Source organism: Corvus hawaiiensis, chromosome 5 (assembly GCF_020740725.1).
Source record: "Corvus hawaiiensis isolate bCorHaw1 chromosome 5, bCorHaw1.pri.cur, whole genome shotgun sequence".
Lineage (NCBI taxonomy): Eukaryota > Metazoa > Chordata > Aves > Passeriformes > Corvidae > Corvus > Corvus hawaiiensis.
The window spans coordinates 26,979,500-26,999,985 of NC_063217.1; the positions used below are offsets into that span (position 1 = coordinate 26,979,500).

The window sequence follows — 20,486 nt, forward strand, 5'->3', positions numbered from 1 at the left end:
TTTACTGAGGAAAGACAAAACAAAGCCCATCTGTTTCAACAACAAACAGACATGTATGGTTGTTCTTTTCATCTGCTTTCAGGGCACATTTTTCTTCAGCAACTGTCAAGCTGCAAAGTAGCTCTATGGAAAAGCTGCATTCACAACCTGGATGGGTTAATGAACGTGCTGCCCAAACAGACTGTGGCTACATAAACGTTGATAACAACATTTGAAGATGTTGCCACAACATAATCAAGCCACCGTTACAACAACACAACAAGAGATTACTAATAAAGGTCAGAGAAAAAAAAGACCTTTCATATTTTTGTATTTAGTGTTTTCCAGAATTTTTTACTTGCTTAAAATGATCCTAGTTTTTTTTACAATATTGTTAGTCAGGCTTTGACAGTGAATTTATACCAGACATATTAGTAGACAAAGCCATAATAGCGATAGCTTTTTCAAAATTAGTTTAGCAATCATCTTTTGAAATCAAGAAAAAATATTTGACCGTAAATTTCACAACTTTTAGAAATTATTGTGAATAATGATGAAAGCTATTGCGCATTAATTAGATTCTCTTCTCATGTAAGCCAAAATAGACAGTGACTTCATCTACAACTAGAGAAGGCTACACACCAAAAAGACAAGTTAGTAACTAACACAAAAGAAGTTTCCACTGTACTGTCTGATTTCATCCATGTGTGCTTAGATCCAAGTCACATGAGAATTTTCCTGTATGACATTATGTTCCTGATCCTTTTAAAATATACACCTCAGTTCATAGAACTCAGGAGCGTGTGACAGAGAGAGAATATTAACTACAGAATGAGGGGGGGGAAAAAAGCATAAATATTTAATAAGACCGCCGAAAAACATTTAAACACAATTTAAACAACTGCAAGAAAACACAAATAGCTACATAAATGAGTTTAAACTTCTGTCCATGAATTCCACAAAGTCAAATAGTTATACATTGCTCATAAAGGAACTAAAATACCTTCTGATATGGAAGCTCTTATGTTAAGGTACTTCACTGATTTTAAAATAAGTATTAAAACAATCTACTATTTCTTTTTAATGCCTTTTGTTTTGCAGCCTGACAAAATAAGGTATTTGCCATATTTCCCTTCATAAAACAGTTTCCATGACTCACCTCATGCTGTCCAAGACACTCCCTGTTAAAGAAAAAAAATCAGAGATTTAGAAAATAAATATTTGTTTAGGGGACTTAAAAGAGTGACAGTGCTTTTCACATAAAAATTAGTGCAACCTATTTTTTTGAAGTGCAAACTAAGAGAAAATCATCCATCTATGCAGCTCAACACCTCCTCCTTTTCAACAGTTGTTTGGATTGCTGTGTTTTATAATAAAAATCTCAAAATTTGTTTCATGTGCAAATGATTTGTAGTTGTATATGAAATCAGTTACTTTTTAGAAAGTAGCCTGCTTTGGTTCCAAATATCATCTTCTTTGTCTCTGCTAATACATTACAACATATTTTTCAATTATTTCAGAGATCTAGTCTACTCTTACGTTTAGTTTTCTCCCTTTTAGAATGGTTTACTGTTTTCCTAGGTAAGAAAACCTGTAATTGGATCAAAATTGTGAAGGTATTAAATGGTGACTCATCCAAACACTGAAATCAATCTTTTGCTCAAGTTATTTTGAAAAGTATCTGTTTCTTTTTACCTCTCATTTCGTATCTGTCATCCCCTTCATCTCTCTAATAAAATCTTTTAAGGGAGAGTAATGAAATCATGAACATTCAAGATAAAATATGTGTAAATCAGTTCCTAAAAATTTCCAGAAGAGTATTAAAAAAAAATAAAAATTATCCCTGATAACTTCTCTGACACAAAATAAGAAGAGCTGCAGACGATGTTTAGGACAGCAGGCTACTAACAAGAGCAATCAGCCACCTAGTGTAAGAACCAGCAAATGCAACACAGGAGCCTGTTCTTCGCACAGCTCAACTACCCTAAATCCACAACAATCTTCCTATATCCAGCTAATTTAGCTTCTAGAACCTCTGCATTCCAGTGTAGCACACTTCTGTTCCACTGCAAGGGTAAACTGCTCAAGCAGCCAGATTGTCTTCTGCCATGTAACTAGATCTGTAGATGAGGAATTCCCCATGGCAAACTTGCATTCAAGTTGAGCTGTAAGGGTGTCAGATGAACTACGATGCATAAAAAACTAGTAGGATCACTGGGCTCAAATATTAGTAGCTCGTTTTTGTATACTGCTTGGACAGCAGTTACATATGGAATTCTTCAGCTTGGGACCTATCATGTTTAATTATTTTTTCCCTGGTAACTTGGAAGAGACAAAATGCACCAATTTTGCAGATAATGCTAACGGACAGTACAATCAACACATTCAAATGCAGGGGTACCATTCAGCATCTAAACAGGCTGAAGGTACAGCCTGAGAGGATTTTCATGAAATGCAGGAGACAAAGTCCTGCATCTAGTGACTGACTAAATCCCAGCAATACGGAAGGCCACAGGCCAGGGATATAATAGTGGCAACTAAGGGAAGTTTCCAAAGTGATGAAGCCAGGCTCCTTCCTGAGGTTCACAGCAAGGATGCAAGAGACAACAATCCTACTCTTAAACAAGGAAGGTTTTGAGTAGAATTGATGTACTCGAGGGGCTTTAAGGTCCATCTGGACAAAGCTAGAGAAAAACACTCTGAATTCACTGTTGATCTGCTTTAAGCAGGAGGCTGCACTAGATGACCTGACTTCAAGGTAACTTCCAGCCTTAATTGTTCTGCGTAACTAGCAGAGCAAATAGAAATCTTCCTTTTAACTACTTACAGAAATAGATACTAAATATATTCCACAACAAATCTCTCAAAGATACCACGCTTATGCTCAAAGATACCAAATTATTAGGAACAAAATCAGAAAGGACTGCAAAACCTCACCAATGAAGGATGGAATCTCCATGAACATCCATCCATACAAAAGAGTATTATTTAAACTATTCTCCATCAACATATTTGTGCAAATACCATTGTTCTAGCAATGATCAAAGAAATTGTCAGGTCATTTGCTTTGTAGCGACACATGGTTTTTTATTATTTTGTTAATTCAGGAACCTTATCTCATATTATTAAAAAAAAGAAAAATAACATTAAAATTGCAAAGATTGATCAAGAGAGTTGGGATATTCCAGAATTAATGTGACCTAATGCTAACAGAACCTTAATTTGCCCAAAGCACTATGAAATGAAACAATTCTTCCTCCAGTTACAAAATTAAGTACAACTTTTTCTGTATGGTTTCCTTCTCACTTAGATGACTTACCTCCTCTGGGGAGCAGTCTTCAGACTAACAAAGCTGATTCTGATGTTGAAATTCAGAGGAACGAGGAGATATACCTTACATAATGCACAATGTTAAACAATGACCTCTGCTGAATATCTACGTGAGACAGCTTCTACAGCTGGCTTCTACCCAAACACTGAAACCAGATTGCTCATAACAATCTGGCTTTTTCACCTTTTGTGAGTCTGGCTTTGAGTCCAAGTATCAGAAGTACTGAGTGGTCATACATTTGAACAAAAGTAAAACCTATTATAGCACAATCCTATATTAAGTTCTAAACCTATCTACATAGACAGTTAAATATATATTTTTAATATCTTCCTCCATCTAGTTCTCACTTCATAAAACAAAGGAGGGATGTTTAAAAACCAAGAAGACACAAACACCTGTGAAGTATGCAGAGTTAAAAATAGTAAGAGAACACAACACAAAAACAGACCAAAACCACCAGCACTTTATTTTTCATATAAATATTGAATTATGGGTCCTCATTTCATAATGTAAACAGAGGTTTCAACAAATTGAAAAAAGGCAAAAAAAAGTCGTCATCATCATGTCTTCCCTTATATCCTCAGCATCACCATAGAAAGAGTTGATTCAGCTCAACTCAAGGAGAACCTTCGGGACAAGTCAAAAACAGAAAGGAAAGAAGCATATGGGATAAAAGTGCCCACCTGTCATTCACTAGCATATAATAACCGAAGAACTGAGAAACAAAATAGCAACTCATTATGCAGAATATTATGATCCCATAAACCAAACAAGATAGAAAATACACAGAAAAAGTCATGTCACTGATGACTATCAAACTTCACAATTTTCATACTTGTCTTTTAAAGTAGCATTACACACAACACTTATCAGAAAGAACTGATCTTTACTAACACAATCAATCCTTTCATACAGTGAGTAGACACTACGAAAATGTCTATTACGGTGCTCCTAGTTTTATGAGATTGGTGTTCACATAGGCATTTCCTTTTCAGCTGCAAATATGGTTAATTTCATGTCCATCTCTATGACAATATAAAAAGAAAAAAATCCCCATATAAAACATCTTTTTTAAATTTGGTTTTTTTTTTATTTTAATACTTACACTGGTATAGGAACCTCACAGGGAGGGCACGGTAGCGCAGTCTGAATGAAGGCTGGCTCAGATGGCTGTTCCCAAGGCCCTGCAGACTGATGCTGAGAGCAAAAGACGCTAGTTGAATACAAAACACAAATAGAACTATCTGCTTGGCCATAAATAAGCATATCATGTAAAGAGTTTCCAGTTCTAACAAATGTACTTTCTAGTAACTAGCTTTTTACTAATGGAAATCTCCACACCCCTTACAGACAAAAAATTACAGTTTCATCCTTAGCCTGGTTAGGGATAGGAAAATTAAGTCCTGTGGCTCCTAGTGCTAAACATTAAGCACCAAGCCAAATGAAAAAGAACAGTAAAACAATTCTAACCAGTTAATAAAGATAAAAAGATTTCAATTATTTAAGCTAGTTCCATTACCATCATGCAGTGCACAATACGTGTCATGTTAAAAAATGCCAAACAATTTCTGGCTTCTAGCTTGTGCAAAATTTGATGGTTTCATAAAATCAGACTTAAATTTTATTTTTTTGTTCTTATGTTAAAAGCAATTGCTTACAGCTGAAATTTAATGTTTTTAATACATTAATACTCCAACAAATACATTTAATACTCCAACAAAAATCTTGTAATTTTTTGAGCAATTCAATTATGTATTACAAAATTACTCAGATTGCAACAAAGGAGCTAGAACCACTTAGCATCATGCTGAGTGGTACACACAGCTCTGTGCTTGATTAGGTGTTTACTCTGAACTCCAAAAGCCTCAAAACTAAGATTCAGGTCAAACTGATGCTCATTGTTCTGAACACAAATAATACACCATTTTTCACTGTTTACTCACTAAGCCAGTTTGCTTCACAAGTGCTTCATCATGGCAGGAAACAGGGCACAAATGACCACACGTTAAGGTTTTCTGGCAGGGCTGACGACACGGAGGACACCGCCCAAAGTGACAATAGTGTTTCTCCTGGGTAGAGTGGTGACAGGTAGGTGGCCGACTGAAGAAAAATCCAAGAATGAATCAATATGACAGCAAGAAATATGAAGTTACAGTCACTGGGCAAGTATGTTCAACATGTAAAGAATTGAAATGAACAAGTTGTTGGTGTTTTCCTAAAATTAATTTACTAAAATTAGTTTACTTCTCACCTTCAGCAGGTGGTTAACATTACAATAAAATTAAAGAGGAATTCTAAATAAAATTAAAAATCAAAGTTTGGTTTACATATTCAAACGGCTGTTTCCATCCTAATTCTACTCTTGCACTATGTTATCTTGCTACAACCCAGCAGAAAATATTCTTTTTCCTTTTGCTAGCAAAGTTTTCTAGATAAACTGCCTCTCTGAGGTACTTCGAAACATACCAGAGATGACTTGAAGAAATGAGCTGGACTACAGAGCTGGAAAAGCTTGGTGAGACAGAACCTCCCCCATGAAGCAGGCAACCTGCTCATGAAACCTCGGTGGCAGAGAGGTATCTGATAGGAAGGATTATTGCTAATCTCCATCTGCATAGTCAAGGATACAGAAGACTGAGAAGTAATAGCTGTAATCAGATAAGGAACAATTTTTGCCTTTCAAGGTATATTTTACTGCTTTCTTTAAGGACACTTTAAGCTCCACTTAAGAAGAGGAAATGCACACACTTTCTATACTGACCTGCACAGCTGCTTGCACTTGGGAGGTCTGATGGTACGCTCTCTGCCACAGGGCACTTTTATGACAGTTTTTCCACAATTGCATTTCACATCTACAGTCTCTGGACATGGATTACAACTACCTAAAAATAAACATATTAACAATATGGCAAGCAAGTCAGAAATCACCCCCCTCTCACAATTTAATTTGGATCACACAACACTTAGGTATTTTCCATTTGTATTCAGTCTTACATATGAAGAAATGTCATCTTTCATCTAAATTCAAAAAGGGACACTGAAAAACTGGTACATTAAAGTTCTGCAGATTTTGTATGATATTAATGTTCAGGTATGTATAACGAATGTTTCCTTGAAAACATCCTCCACCTCTATAAAGTTACTAATGTTACTAATCTGATATAATTTTAAAAATGTATCTGTAAAAGATCTATGTTTTAATTTATAACTCTCCCACACCATTTCTACACCAACTGCTAAGTTTTATTATTGAGTAATTAACAGCAAGAATATGAATCTTCTAAAAAAAGCAAATTTAGACATGGGATTTTAGCTTACTAATCATGTTGCATCCTGAAATTTTAAAGAGAACAACTGAAAAATGTATTGACAGCAGAAATTTTAAAGCAATTCTGACTTGTTAGTGGAATATGAAAAGCAGCATTTCAAGAAGCAGATGTCTCACCAGCAAAAGGCTGCTGAAGACAAAAGGATGGAAGCACTACAGTCTTTAAATTGCAAAGCAAATTGAATAACAGTATAATGATCAGCACACACAGAAACATAGAATTGTTTGGGTTTGAAGGGACTTTAAAGATGGTCTAGATCCAACCTCCCTGCCATGGACAGGAACACCTGTCACTAGACCATACTGCTCAAAGCCCCATCCAACCCAGCCTCGAACACTGCCAGGGACGGGGCATCCAAAATTTCTCTGGGCAACCTGTTCCAGCGCCTCACCACCCTCATAGGAAAAATCTCTTCCTAATATCTAATCTAAACCTACTCTCTCTTCATTTAAAGCCATGCCCCCTTGTCCTGTCACTACATGCCCTTGTAAAAAGTCCTCCTCCATCTTTCTTGTAGGCTGCTTTAAGGACTGTAAGGCTGCAATTAGGTCACCCTGGAGTCTTCTCCTGGGGTTGAACAAATCCAATTCTCTCACCTTTTCCTCACAAGAGAGCTGCTCCTTCCCTCTCATCATCTTGGTGTCCTCCTCTGGACTTGCTCCAGCAGGTCCATGTCCTTCCCATGCTGGGACCCCAGAGCTGGATGCAGGGTTCCAGGTGGGGTCTCACCAGAGCAGAGCAGAGGGGCAGAATCCCCTCCCTGGCCCTGCTGCCCACGGTGCTCTGGATGCAGCCCAGGACACGTTTGGCTTTCTGGGCTGTGAGTGCCCATGGCTGGGTCATGTCCAGCCTCTCACTCACCGGCACCCCCATGTCCCTCTTGGCAGGGCTGCTCTGGATCTGTTCATCCCCCAGCCTGTGTTGATACCAGGGGTTGCCCCAACTCCGGTGCAGCAACTTGCACCTGGGCTTGTTAAGCCTCATGAGATTCCCAAGGGCCCACTTCTCAAGCTTGTCCAGCTCCTTTTGCAAAAGAAATAGAAGGTCTAAAGCTATACTGCCCAGAGTGGCTAATATGTGTAGAATTCTTTTAAATATCCCATTAACAAAGACAACTGACTACATTCTCAAAAATACAGAAAGGCAGAGATCAGAGATTCAGAGTGCTTGAAGATAAGGTGAGAGCACACTGTTCTCAAATCAAGTGTTATAAATGTACCACAGTAAGAAGCAAAACACTTCTATTCCCTGGCAACACATTGCAAATTTCAGCAAGCATGATAAATATTTAAGAAAAGTAGACAACCAAAAACCTTAGCTACCTGTTTTCACAGACTCCTGCTAAAGGCCAAGTGCTTATTATCAGCAACTTCTAATAATTCTGAGATTAAGTCCTTTTGAGATGGGGTCCATTCTGAGATGGGGTCCTTTTAAAGGAAGTTATTTTCTAGGAGGCATCTATTCCTTTAACATCAGTGGTCACTGCAATCTGGCAGCTTATTGGAAAATTACCCTGACCTAGTTACATACTAAAGATAAAATAATTAATCATAACTTTCAGTAGCTATTAAAATATTGGTATTTAGGGAGAAACACATTAATATAAATATTTTGACATTAAAATAATTGCCTTTAGTAATATTTTCATATATTTATGAAGATACAAACTGTACTAGACTATTTTGTTAAAGCACAGAGAATTTAGAAAAGAAAATAAATTTATCATCTGGTATCATCAGTCATTACCTTCATTATATGCAGCTTTAGTTAGTAAATAGACAATTATACTCTTTTGATAAATTACTCTTCAAAGTGTATATATTTGATATTTACATTCTCAAAGATCACTTTTGTTTTCTTATAGACATTGCTTTATTGTTTTCATATTAGAAATTATTAGAAATCTTTGTCACTTTGAGCCAGGCTGTAAAATGCAAGCAACATCAAATAAAAACAATCATTCAACATAAAAGTTTATCCTATAATGCAGCATTAGCTCTTTAGTTTTCCAATCAGAATTTTATTCAATGATTTAGTTATCAACCAAACTAATGTGGAAAAACAATGTTAACAGTCTTCTTCTGACAGTACACAAAAAATTACGTATTTACAAGATTTTAGAGAGGTACAGGGGATGGAGAAGAAAGGAAAGGAAAAGAAAAAAGGGACACAGTGTACAGAGAAAAATCAAACCACTAGTTTGTGGTGACAGATTTAATAGCAAGTTAACAGGTACAACTACCACATTTACCTGTCCTCTCCTCCTAAGAGTCACTGCCTCAGAAGCAAGACTGGCTGAACAAGTTGAAAATTATTTCATGAGCTGTTGCAACTTATACTTCAGAATACTAAGGGAAATTACAGAGGCTACTTGGCTGCTGTTTCAGCAGGGCAGCAGCTTCTGTGGGGAAAATTGCTGAGAGGGCAGACAGTTTTTCAGTCATTCCAATTTAACCCCCAACCAAGCAAATATCAAAGCAATCTGCCAGGTAATTTTGTGTGTTTCCAGTATCCTTTTAACCAAGGTCACTGGATTCAGAAGCAAACTTTTTTGTTATCCTTCTTATAGTCAGTAACAAGTTCTTATTTTCTTTTACTGGTAGGATACCAATATACATTCAAATTCCATCCTTTTTTTTTTTTTTTTTAAGCCTGCTTGTACCACCACATGTTGCATTCTAGGATTTTTTAAAACCATTCAGACTCAATCAGCAGCAGTCATTTCTGTATGTATTTGGACTTTGTAATGCATATTCAGTGAACAGAATTATTGGGAAAAATTACTCAAAAGCCATGGCTTTTGAATTACACAGCTGGAGACAAGAGCATTTTCAGAGGAACAATATTAAGCAAAATCACCAGGTAAAAACACAGGTTGCCACTATGTAAGTCCTTAAGTTCTAACCAGCACTTTCAAACACACTGCCCCCACAAAAAGCCCACATGCAACAATGGAGAGAACTTATTAAGCACCACACACAGTCCTGCAAGCATGAAATTTGGCAAAAGTAAACAACATTCCATCACTACAAGGATTCTTCACCTGTTCTTACCTCTGTGGCAGCCTGAAGGACATTTGTGATTTCTGCAGCCGAGAGTCCGCCCACAGACTTGATCACAAGGTGGACAGTTTCCAGAACAGCACTATTAAAAATAACAAAAAGTCTAATAACTGGAAACAGAAATTTCTGGTATATACTTTCCCTCTTCCACTATCTCATTTTTTCAATACTTATTTTAAAAAATGTCAGTGCACTTTAGTGAAATTTCCTCAAACTCATTCCAGAAAAAAGGCCACCTGTAAAGTGGTTTAAAAAAAAAAATTGTATTAGAAAATAACAAGAGAACGCACATTCGAATGCATCATTCAAAACACTAAAAAGGCAGAGGGCTTCAAAAAAGCATAAGAACATTTAAAAGTTCAAATTATTATAATATTTTAATCCAAAATAATTTCAGAAGATAGGACATCTGACAGTTTACCTCACTACTCTGCAATTTTTTCCATTTTTATGCTATATTGTCCCTGGCAGAAAAATGTTACTAACCTTTTTTTTTTAATACATTTTTACCTTTGTAGTAAAGGTCAGTTAACTTCAAGACCAGTTATCTATTTTTTATTCTTATATAAATCAGTAATGTGAAAGAATGAGAACATTCCACAAAACCATCACATCGGTGGATGCCACGTCAGGAGAGAACATCATCTTTTCTATTAACTTGAAAGGCACCCTCCTTCCAACAAGAAATCTGGATTTTTCATCACAGAGCTGCCAACATTGCATTTACTTGTTTTGTAATCTTTTCACACAAAGTAAATTCACTATAACAATAATATTCAAAAAAACCTAAGAGTAAAACTGTATCTTTTCATGCCTATTTGTGGTAAGTAGTCCAACTTTCACAATGTATTAATTCACAAATAGCAGGCAACTTTCAGGGTCTCTTGAATGAATAAACTCAAAAGATACTTCTGAGTATCAATCATTCCTTTTGACTTCAAAGAAGAAGGGAAACAAAACTCCAATTCCCAACTGTCAAACCACTGCTGCTTGCACTGGTGTGTATTTGAAGGTGGTATGGAATGCTGGGCTGCCAAGTTATAAGTGATTCCCAGCTCTTCCTACAAAGTAGGGAAATAAATTGATTTAACTACTGCAGAATGCATAAAGCATCAGTGACTACTCAAGAATTGGAAAGCAAAACTGCCTTCTGGAACTGGAAAGTTGTCAAAATCCCCTCCCTGTTTATAAGGCCAGTGAGTTTTACCTGATGTCATCCTTTTCAGAGAATTCTGGTACACTGAAAATTAAGTTTCAGTGGCATGGAAATAAGCTCCTCTTTCTATACAATAACATGAGGTGGAGCAACAAATTGATGTTATCTAGACTTTTTAAGAAGTGAGCTAAAGAATGCATTTGAGAAAGATTGTATCTGGGCACTTACCTTCCTCCGACACTGGTGCTTTTGACAATCACGGATTTTAGTACACTTTGTTTCACACAGATATGGCTTATGACACGGCATGCGCTTGGTGTGCTTTCCACAGCGACACTGTTTTTCAACCTCCTGGGCAGCAAGACAGGGAAAAAAAGGCAGGGCATTTTTAATACAAGAGAAAAAAAAGAAAATAAAACATTCTACTACTATCTGTAAAGGAAAGTTCAAGGGAAAGTAACATTACATTGTATACACAATGCCAAGTGTGTCGTGCAAGATGACAAGCATAATTGCAAAACAAATTCATACAAAAAAGTACCTCTCCTGCACCCATAGCGTATACAGATAATTTAAGAAGTAGATGAGCAGGTTTATCTGCCCTTCATCATGGCTGTCATGTGATAACTACTATCACCTAGACTTCGTAGCCAAAGCTGGTTCAGGAAGAGACAACTGAGACCTGACAGAGCAATGGCTTTGTAGGCCAGACCACAGGAGCTCCAGAGATATCTAGAGTACAGTAAAACTTAATTTTCTTACAAAGAAGAAAATAATGTTATGTCACACCACCTTCAATTTCACTAATGAAGGAATATCATAGAAAGACAAAGCCAGAAGGAAGCTAGAAAAGATGGAGAAAAAATTAAGTGTCTTTTAGGACATAAAAATTTTAAAAAACAAAACAAAACCAAGCCAAAGCAATACACTCATCCAGGTACAGCCTCAACTCAACACAATGCTCAACTACTTATTCAGAACTGTGTTGGGGTGGGAGGGGAATAATGAAAGAACATGTTTTTAATAAACAAAGTCACAGATTTTGTGATAGATATTATTTCATTTTCCTCAGGTGACTTGCACTGTTCCAGGCATATAGTTTAAGAGCCCAAACAAAATGTGAACATGCTTCAGGAAGACTAACCTCTCTGCATATTTCACAGGGACCCCGATGACAGCGCTGTGAACATTTATGGATGCCACACTCCAGAACTTTGTCACAACTATCACCACAGGTGGGCACATCTTCTGTACAAGGCAATGTAAACTCTAGATGAAGAGAGAGAAGTACAAGTAAACATTTAGGGGAAAAAAAGCCAAAATATTTAGGAAAAAAATGCAATGTACAATAAATTCAGATGACAGTTGTCTTTTGTTTTTTCAAAAGCTTCTTTAGAATTACTCAGTTATTCACATCACAAATTAAACCCCTGGTGCTAAAAAAAGCTTTGAAAGCTATGCAAAAAAAGTTAATATACTGTCATGGTTGACTATGAGAACTTTTTATGGACGCCACACTGCAAAATTAGCCTAGACTACTGACTGTGAAAGACTGGAGGACTTTTTATTCAATTTATCATTTAAAAAAAAAAAAAGTAGCTTACTTGTTTTTCCACATGGACAGGACCTTTTCCCAGAACGAGGACAGTCTCCACAGGGACCAGCATGACAAACTTGTTCACATGTGTGATTGCCACATGGCAAACACTTCCCACACACCTGAGAAATTCAGAGAAACCAAGTGAATGCAATGTAATGGAACTACATACCAAGCCAAAGCAAGCCAAGAGCAAAAAGCAGGAGTGAGATGCTTCTGGATGGAATTTCATTTTTTCTGAATTTTGTTAATAAATCTTGTATTTGCTGAGTTCACCAAATAAAACTGATCATCCCTGCAGTGATCCTGTCTGGAAGACCACAGTACAGTGAGGAGTTAGTGTTTCAGAAAACCTGAGTGGTCCCAGGTCTGTGCTGTGCTGCATACACAGCTCAGCCTTCAGGCCCACATTGTACTGCACATACACTTTGACTACAGGATAAACTTACTGTAGCAGAAGAGATTGGAGGTAGCTCGCACTTGGTACCAGTGATTAGACTGTCTGCATGTCCTTGCCTTTATCTAAAAGTGCAGCAAGAAGTTCTCATCTGAATACTCTTTCTGTTTGACTGTAGAAATTATGATCAAGGATGCTTTCTTGTAAGAATATCCTACAATACCTTCAACAACCAAAATGGGGTCTGCACTGTATGCTGCACATGTATCACAGTCCGTTCAATGCTGCACAGCTTGGGGTTCCAGAGATCTAAAGGGACATACTATTCTTTAGATTATACTCCTTTTCTCTATAGTGTTAGCTGAAAAAAACTGCATTTTAATTGATACTTCACAGAGGCCAAGTACCTTTCTTACTGGGATCAAAATGACCAAGTACCTCCTGGTGCAGCCTTCCCCCTGCCACTTAATTTTTTAAAATTATTTTTATTTTTTCCAGTCTGTCAATCCATAGCCTTGGTCTTAAGCACAGGCTGCAAATATACTTCAAAGAATTAATCACAAAGCTTTCATTCTGCTACAGTCCTAAAAATAAGCAAAAAACTCTTGTCTAATAAGCTGTGGTTTCAGTCTTATTTTTGAAGGCAGCAGCTGAAATTTCAACCTCCAGTACAAGAAAAAGTGTATATGAAGTTAAATGCACTGCTAGCTTAACCCCAGAACAGTAACATTTGAACTACTATAAAAAATTAGCTGAGCCACCAACTAAATCTCTTCTCAAACAATGCTGTTTATATTTTTGGTTGCACTTTCAAAAGTTAAAAAATCATTTTTTCTTACTGGATACATTTCTCCAATCTTTAATACACCAAATAATCAAATTTTATAAAGGTGAGAACTAAGTTAAAAAGGATAGCTTCAGCATACCTGATCACACTGCCACTGAGGACTTGCACAAAGTCTCTCTGCTGTCTGTCTTCCACAGGTACACCGTTGTGTACTGACACGTGGACAAGGCTGACAATCTCCTGTATGTAGTTGCAAAGTGACATTAAGAGTAGGAATCGCAAAAGGATGATGTATTTTAACAACAGCAACAACCTGCTCTGAAGTTAAAAAGGCTGGTCTACCTGCATGACAGGGATTCTCACAAACATGTTGTCCACACAGCAATATTCGTCCACACGGCAGGCGGCAAGACCACTCCTTGGCACTGCACCTTCGGGGCACTGGTTTGGCTTTCTTACAGTGACAGGTTGTTGTGACCATCTTTGGGCAAGGTGGACAGGGTCCTAATTATAGCAAAAAGAATATCTTGCTAACAACCATTCAGCAAATGCAGCCTTGACTACATCTCTTTTACTCTGAGAATTTTAAATATACTTAACAGATTTTAAGTTGAACTGTGTAACAGGTACCTAAATACAGGTGACACAACCAAGAAACACAAAGGATTTACCTGGATGACAAAGCAGCAAACATTTGTGGCCACAGGAAGGTTTGAATTCCCTCTCACATATCTGACCACAGGAGTGAGGTACCAGCCATGGATCCACTGTTGGATTCTCCACTTTTCCACAGTAACAGTAATACCTACTGGGAGTTTCAGAGCGTTTGTATTCAAACCTACATTTTGGACTACAAGGGAAAAAGGAGTGAAAAGTAAAGCAATTCTTTTAAACTAAAAAAAAAAAAAGCAGTTTTTATCATTTTGGCTTCCCAAGACTGTTTCAATGCTACCAATTAACATTTTTACAACTACTGTAACAAATAATAACAATATACAGCAACAAAGAATAAAGGTCTTTCTATATGTCAGATTTTACAATACATTCATTATTATATCTACGGAATTGTCTTGTAAATGCAATTTCTTTTCTCTAAGAATATACATAGATAAAAATTCAGCACAGCAAAAGAATCTAAAAGAATGCAACAGTTAACCTACTCAAATAGTACCAATTGAAAAACAAAGGGATTAAAAACCAGGGGTTTACTAGTAGCAGTCTATTAGCCACATAAAACAAAGTTTAGTAACACTATTAAAACTATGTGTAATAATTAGAATTTTATCTGAAAGACTTTAAATTCAAGATGTACACCTTCATTTTTTACCCTTGTTGACAGAAGTTAAAACATACATTATTGCTAAAGGTATAGAGACTAGAGGTCTGGAACTTATAAAGTGCCACAGGCCCAATAGGCCCCCTGCAAGCCATGGACAAGGAAGGCAACACAAGGAAGGAGAAACAAAATAGTTTGCATTTCTGGCTACACTGGGAAAAGACCACAGAAAAGAAGGTCCCCCTCACAGAAGAACAGGGACTTTGAAAGTCCTATGCACTCACTTTTATCAAATAAAACATCAATTTGCCTTGATATAATGCATTACAGACCATGAACCATTTCTCAATAGTGATGGCATAGCTTTAGCATGTCTTCAAATGTAAAATAAAGTACCATTTGCCTGGAATTTTTTTCATTATAAACAATATGTTTAAACACAAAACGAGTTCATAGTAGAAGAAGCATTAAAACTTGAGATGCTGCCAGCCAACAACTGACACTTTATTTCCTAAGCAAACCTGCTTAGAAAATTTTATTCCTGCAGTCACATTATTACCTTCTTCTTTATACCACCTCAAGTAAAACTACAAGACCTGATTTAATGTTTGGATTATACTGAGACTAAAAAAATAAATAATAAATCCCTACATCTTGCTATTTGACAATCCTTTTTAAACTTATTTCATGGAGCCAACTTTGAAAGTGAAAAATATGTAAAGCCATTCAGAAATAAATGTCATAAGCTGAGACACATGACAGGTAAGTTACCTTCTCAGAGGTTAAAACAATTTGATGCAGCAAGGTTTTAATATCCCTGAGAAATTTTTCTGAATCATATTAACAAAAATTTACAAATAATTTTAAAAATCAATAGAAAAGTCAGTCTTCTAAACTCTTTGTTTTTGTTGTGCACATCATTTACAAGTACCATTCCTTCTAAAGTAACACCAATTTGCATGATCTTCCCAACAGAAGTAACTTTGCAAATGTACCGTGAGGAGCTCACCATGGCCAGGGATAATCTTTCTTCCCAAAATCATCATCCGTCAAAGGAGAAGATACAAGAAAAAGGCTGTCCTTGGCCCACTTTTGGATACACACCAGATGAAATATACAAAAGCATCCACAACAGCTCCAGACCTAAAGAGCAGACATCAAATGTCAATTGCTTTAAATGAGGTTTCTGTTTCCATTGATGAACATCCGTAATATCTAAAAAACTATAAGCTTGCTATTTTTCCCTTTAAAAATGGTTTTTCAAAGATAGGTTATACCCATTGTTAGATCAATACAGGCAGTTTTACTGTTATAGATTCAGACCTATAATCTTTTTTTCTGACTCCCATGGGAAGTTTTTGCCAAGGCTAATGGAGCCCAAAATACTCCGATAATCAGAGAAATGTTGATTTCAACACACTGTTGGAGGTCATGTAGCACAAACTGATGCCCAAAGCAGGACTATTGCCAGCTTAGCTCTGTTCAGACACAGCTTTGCCTAGCAAAGCTGGAAAGTCCTGAGGGATGGGGACTCCACAACCATCCTGAGCAAGCTACTCCAGGTGTCATACTACCTTCCTAGTATCCAATCTGCACCTCCCAAGGCCCAGTTTGTGCCACTGTCCATTATTGCACCACCTGGCACCATAAAGATGACTTTGGCTTTACCCAAACCTATAACAATTTGGTAAGAAAAGTGCAGAAGAAAATTTTAACTTTAATTTTTTTTTAATAACTTAAGACAATGTTATGAAACAATACTGTGAAAATACAGAGACTTTCCCCATTAACTTACAGAGGACAGTGCCAATGACATAAGTTGCTAGAACTATGGTAACTAACTTCCCAAAACTAAAGCCAAGCAGGAGATATTATGTAAACAAACAGACTTGGCTGAAATTATAAAGATTCAAGACAATTAGCAAACCACTGAGTTATAAAAGAAGACTTCCAAGTTACCAAATCATCTCACTTCTGCTGAGATAAGATTAACTCTATCAAGAGCCATAGAATGTCAAAAGTCAAGCTAAAAACATTCATTAAGGTCTGAAAGAATTTGGATTAAATATCTTAAGAATTCATAAAAAATATATTGCATTTCTTTTTAGAAAGAAGTTACTGACTACAGTTTCATCAGGTACTTGTAGTCTGTGCATATCTATCATAAGAAATTAAAATATTTTCTACACATCTTTTCTTTTTAATGTTAAACATACAGTTGCAAACATGTTTTTGATTCAAGTAACTCTAACAGAAAGAAAAAATATTTGTCCTGAAATCTCTCCCATATAAAATGTACCTATATGAAATAGGACAAACTTCTCTGACACACACACTTCCCTTCCACCTGATCAGCACTGAGGGCAGCAAAGTTTATCTTAGCTTCCCTGCTGTAAATCTAACAATAATATCTCTTAACTTCCTAGTATTTAATATTTTGATTTGCTACTCCATAGCTTATTGAATACACAATTGCAAGCACTGGCATTCAAGCACTTATCTTTTGCCACACACTACTATCCTAAACTTAAAAATAGCTATTTTACACTATAACAAACATATGACAACAAAAGACATATTCCAATTACAAGCTACACATATAACCACTTATGTCTTCCAGTGTTTCAAAATCCAAAGATGCTAAATATTGCATTTAGTACTCTTACCATTTTAAAGCTTTCAATCCCAAGAATAACCTCAATAATATAATACAAGTTATTCAGACAGTTACATTTGTTTTGTTCTAAAGGGTTACTGTAAAGTACTTACAGCTTGGTTCCTTTTAACTGAAGCGATGCAGATGAGACAAGTCATAGCCCCTGACTGGAAAGCCTCATTCATGTACTGTCTCGTACGTTCCAGTTCACTTGCATCTCCATCTTTAATGTATAAAGATTTTTAAAGCAATCAGTAATGTTTGATCTGTTATTCTGTACATGTTGAGACTGCTGCAAAAGTTTTTTTTCTCTGAATAAAGCCATTCATGTATTATTTAAAAAGCCACACTTAAGACAGTTTAAAACTATACCACTGCTTCTGCATGAAAAGACAAGAAGTACAGCCAGCATGCACTGCTGGGAAAAAATACTTTTAATGTAAGACATCATGATAGAGTGCCTTCCTTCCAATTACAGAAAAATTCTAATACACAGTGATACTGCATTGTTTATGCTTTCATACCAAAATAAAAGTCAATAAATGAAAAACCATTACCAGTTTGACTGGTGTAAATGGTAAATGTTTTGTCCAAAATCTTCCCTTGTTTTACTTCAGCATCTTCATCATCATCTTCAGATGAGGAGCTTAATTGGTCTTCAACTAGCTTTTTTGCTGCAGCCTGATTAGCCTTCTTAATTTCATCAAATTTCTTCAGTGAAGATAATTCTATTAAGAGAAAATACCAATGATGATTAATACCATGGCAGTTAACTGTAAACACCACACTCAGTTCTACGTACTTTCAATTGTCCTTTTATTTACAGAGTTTGCTGATTTTATATTTTTAAGAGTATTACATCACTACATTTTCAATACCATACAAGAGATAAATTGTATTTACTTCTTTACTGTGCATTATCATAAAATTCACAGCAGGAATTATCTGTCAAAATCTGTCAATTACTGCTGACAAATCCAACCAAACATACCAGAATATATGCAACTATAATGCTGCTTTATGAAAAGGATACTTAAAAAAACCCCCACACATCCCACACAAACACAACTGTCATAGCATGAGGAAGAAAAAACCAAAACACGCCGTTTGTTTATAAAAAATTTACAGTTGTTATAATATGCAGATACCATACAGGTATTTCTCCAGCATTTGTTATTTCTTAAATTATGACTTTCACTGATCTCCCTCAAATTCAACAGCTCTTTATTGCAATAGTGTGTTCATGCTATTTCACAGTCAGCAACATTAAAAGTGAGTGGGTTTTTAATGTAACCTTATTTTAAGTTACTGTATGTGAAATAGAAACAGGTTCTCACTCGGAGGAACAAAAAACAGAGTTCACAATAAACTAAAGTACCTTTAAGACAAAATATGATGGAGACATAAAGGTCTTCAGGAGATCGCTAGCTTTCCATATTAGCCTACTAGACCCAATATATTTACAGGGGTTTCGTCAAGCTTAGTTTTAAGGCTCTTCTTAAGAAACTATACCGCCACTTAAAAGAGCTCTGTCTTTGGCACTTCTCTGGTATATTTCCCGAGGATGAACTTGCAGTCACAGCTGCCGCGCGCACCGAAAGCCCGCACCTTTCCCAGGCGGGAGGAAAGTGTGTCCCTGACCAGCGCACCAAACGATGTTTCTACCGAGCAACTCCCCTGGCTGTTTCCAACCGTGCTAAGGAACAGATGTTTCATCCATTACTTCACACTTTACTCTTCTGCTCCAAGAAGAAGACCGTGCACCCTGTGCACCCTGGTGACTGCTTAGCTCCTCTCTCCTGGCCACTGCCTGGGGCCTCTGCGTCCCTCCCGGGCAGGAAGCTGCAGGCACGATACGGCACATGGCGAACACCGGCTCGCCACCGCCAAGCAGTGCGGGAGCGGGGCCAGGGCCCGCCAGCCTCCCTTGCCCGCGACGCCTGGGACAGCCCCGACCTGGCCACCTGCAGGGGCTCCGGGCCACCGCCGGCTCCCCAGTCCGGGGCCCGGCAGCACGGGTAGAGGGCAGGACGCGACACTCACCGCTGGCCCTCTCGCCGATGGTCCCCGCTGCCGCAGCGCGGGCACCGCCGCGGCCCCTCGGGGCCGGGGGCCGGGCGGCCGCCCCAGAGCGGGCGGCGAGCTCGTCCCCGGGCCTGGCGCGGCCGCGGCCCCGGCCGCCCTGGCGCCACGGAGCCTCCATTTGTCCCCCGCCAGAGAGCGAAGGACAGCGGCAGGACCAGACCCTCCGCCTCCTCCCCGCTGGCACAGCCGCCCCGCGGGGAGCGCTCCGGCCGGCCCAGCCCGGCCTGGCCGCTCCGCCCGGCGGTGGAAGCGGCGGCGCCGCCGGTGCTCCCGCGGCAGCGCGACTACAGCTCCCAGCGCTCCCCGCGCGGTGGGCGGGCCGGCGCCGGGCACCGCCTCAGGCGGCCGGGCTCGGAGCCGGGGCTGTGGCTCTGTGCCTGGGTCACGGAGTGCTCCAGCTTGGAGAAGGTGTGAGATCACCCAGTCCAACCGTTAACCCAGCGCTGCCACGTCCACCATTGAACCATGTCCCCAAGTGCCACATCTATACGGCTTTCAAATTCCTCAAGGGATGATGTCTCCACCCCTTCCCTGGGCAGCCTGTTCCAGTGCTTGACAACCGTTTCGGTTGAAATTTTTCCTAATACCCAAATCTAACCTCTCCTGGCGCAACTTGAGGCCATTTCTTCTCGTCCTGTCTCTTACTGTTTAGGAGAAGACACCGGCCCCCGCTCACTGCCGCCTCCCTTCGGGTATTTGTAGGGAGCGGTAAGGTCCCCCCGAGCCTCCTTGTCTCTAGAGTAAATTCCTGGCAGCCACTCCAGCGGCATGCGGCTCTTGCAGACATTTTCTTCATAGCTCCTGTAACTCCTATAACTTCGTAGCTCCTGG

At 38.3% G+C, this 20,486-nt stretch overlaps 1 protein-coding gene across 2 annotated transcripts in view; it reads right to left on the minus strand.

Annotated features, from left to right (window-relative positions):
• NFXL1 (nuclear transcription factor, X-box binding like 1) overlaps positions 1 to 19,891 on the minus strand; it is a 54,102-nt gene extending 34,211 nt beyond the window's left edge. The window contains exons 1-15 of one of the 2 annotated variants that reach the window (XM_048303976.1): positions 19,614 to 19,891; positions 18,128 to 18,298; positions 17,684 to 17,793; positions 15,924 to 16,057; positions 14,310 to 14,488; positions 13,981 to 14,142; positions 13,778 to 13,878; positions 12,462 to 12,576; positions 12,002 to 12,126; positions 11,086 to 11,208; positions 9,693 to 9,783; positions 6,072 to 6,192; positions 5,254 to 5,410; positions 4,416 to 4,507; positions 1,139 to 1,160 (exon numbers count right to left, since the gene is read on the minus strand). In XM_048303976.1, the coding sequence (XP_048159933.1) occupies positions 1,139 to 1,160; positions 4,416 to 4,507; positions 5,254 to 5,410; positions 6,072 to 6,192; positions 9,693 to 9,783; positions 11,086 to 11,208; positions 12,002 to 12,126; positions 12,462 to 12,576; positions 13,778 to 13,878; positions 13,981 to 14,142; positions 14,310 to 14,488; positions 15,924 to 16,057; positions 17,684 to 17,793; positions 18,128 to 18,298; positions 19,614 to 19,773 (1,863 nt within the window). In that variant the 5' untranslated portion in view covers positions 19,774 to 19,891. The remainder of the gene's footprint in view (positions 1 to 1,138; positions 1,161 to 4,415; positions 4,508 to 5,253; positions 5,411 to 6,071; positions 6,193 to 9,692; positions 9,784 to 11,085; positions 11,209 to 12,001; positions 12,127 to 12,461; positions 12,577 to 13,777; positions 13,879 to 13,980; positions 14,143 to 14,309; positions 14,489 to 15,923; positions 16,058 to 17,683; positions 17,794 to 18,127; positions 18,299 to 19,613) is intronic. The other variant, XM_048303975.1, reaches the window with a different exon arrangement.
• Between the last annotated feature and the right edge of the window lie 595 nt (positions 19,892 to 20,486).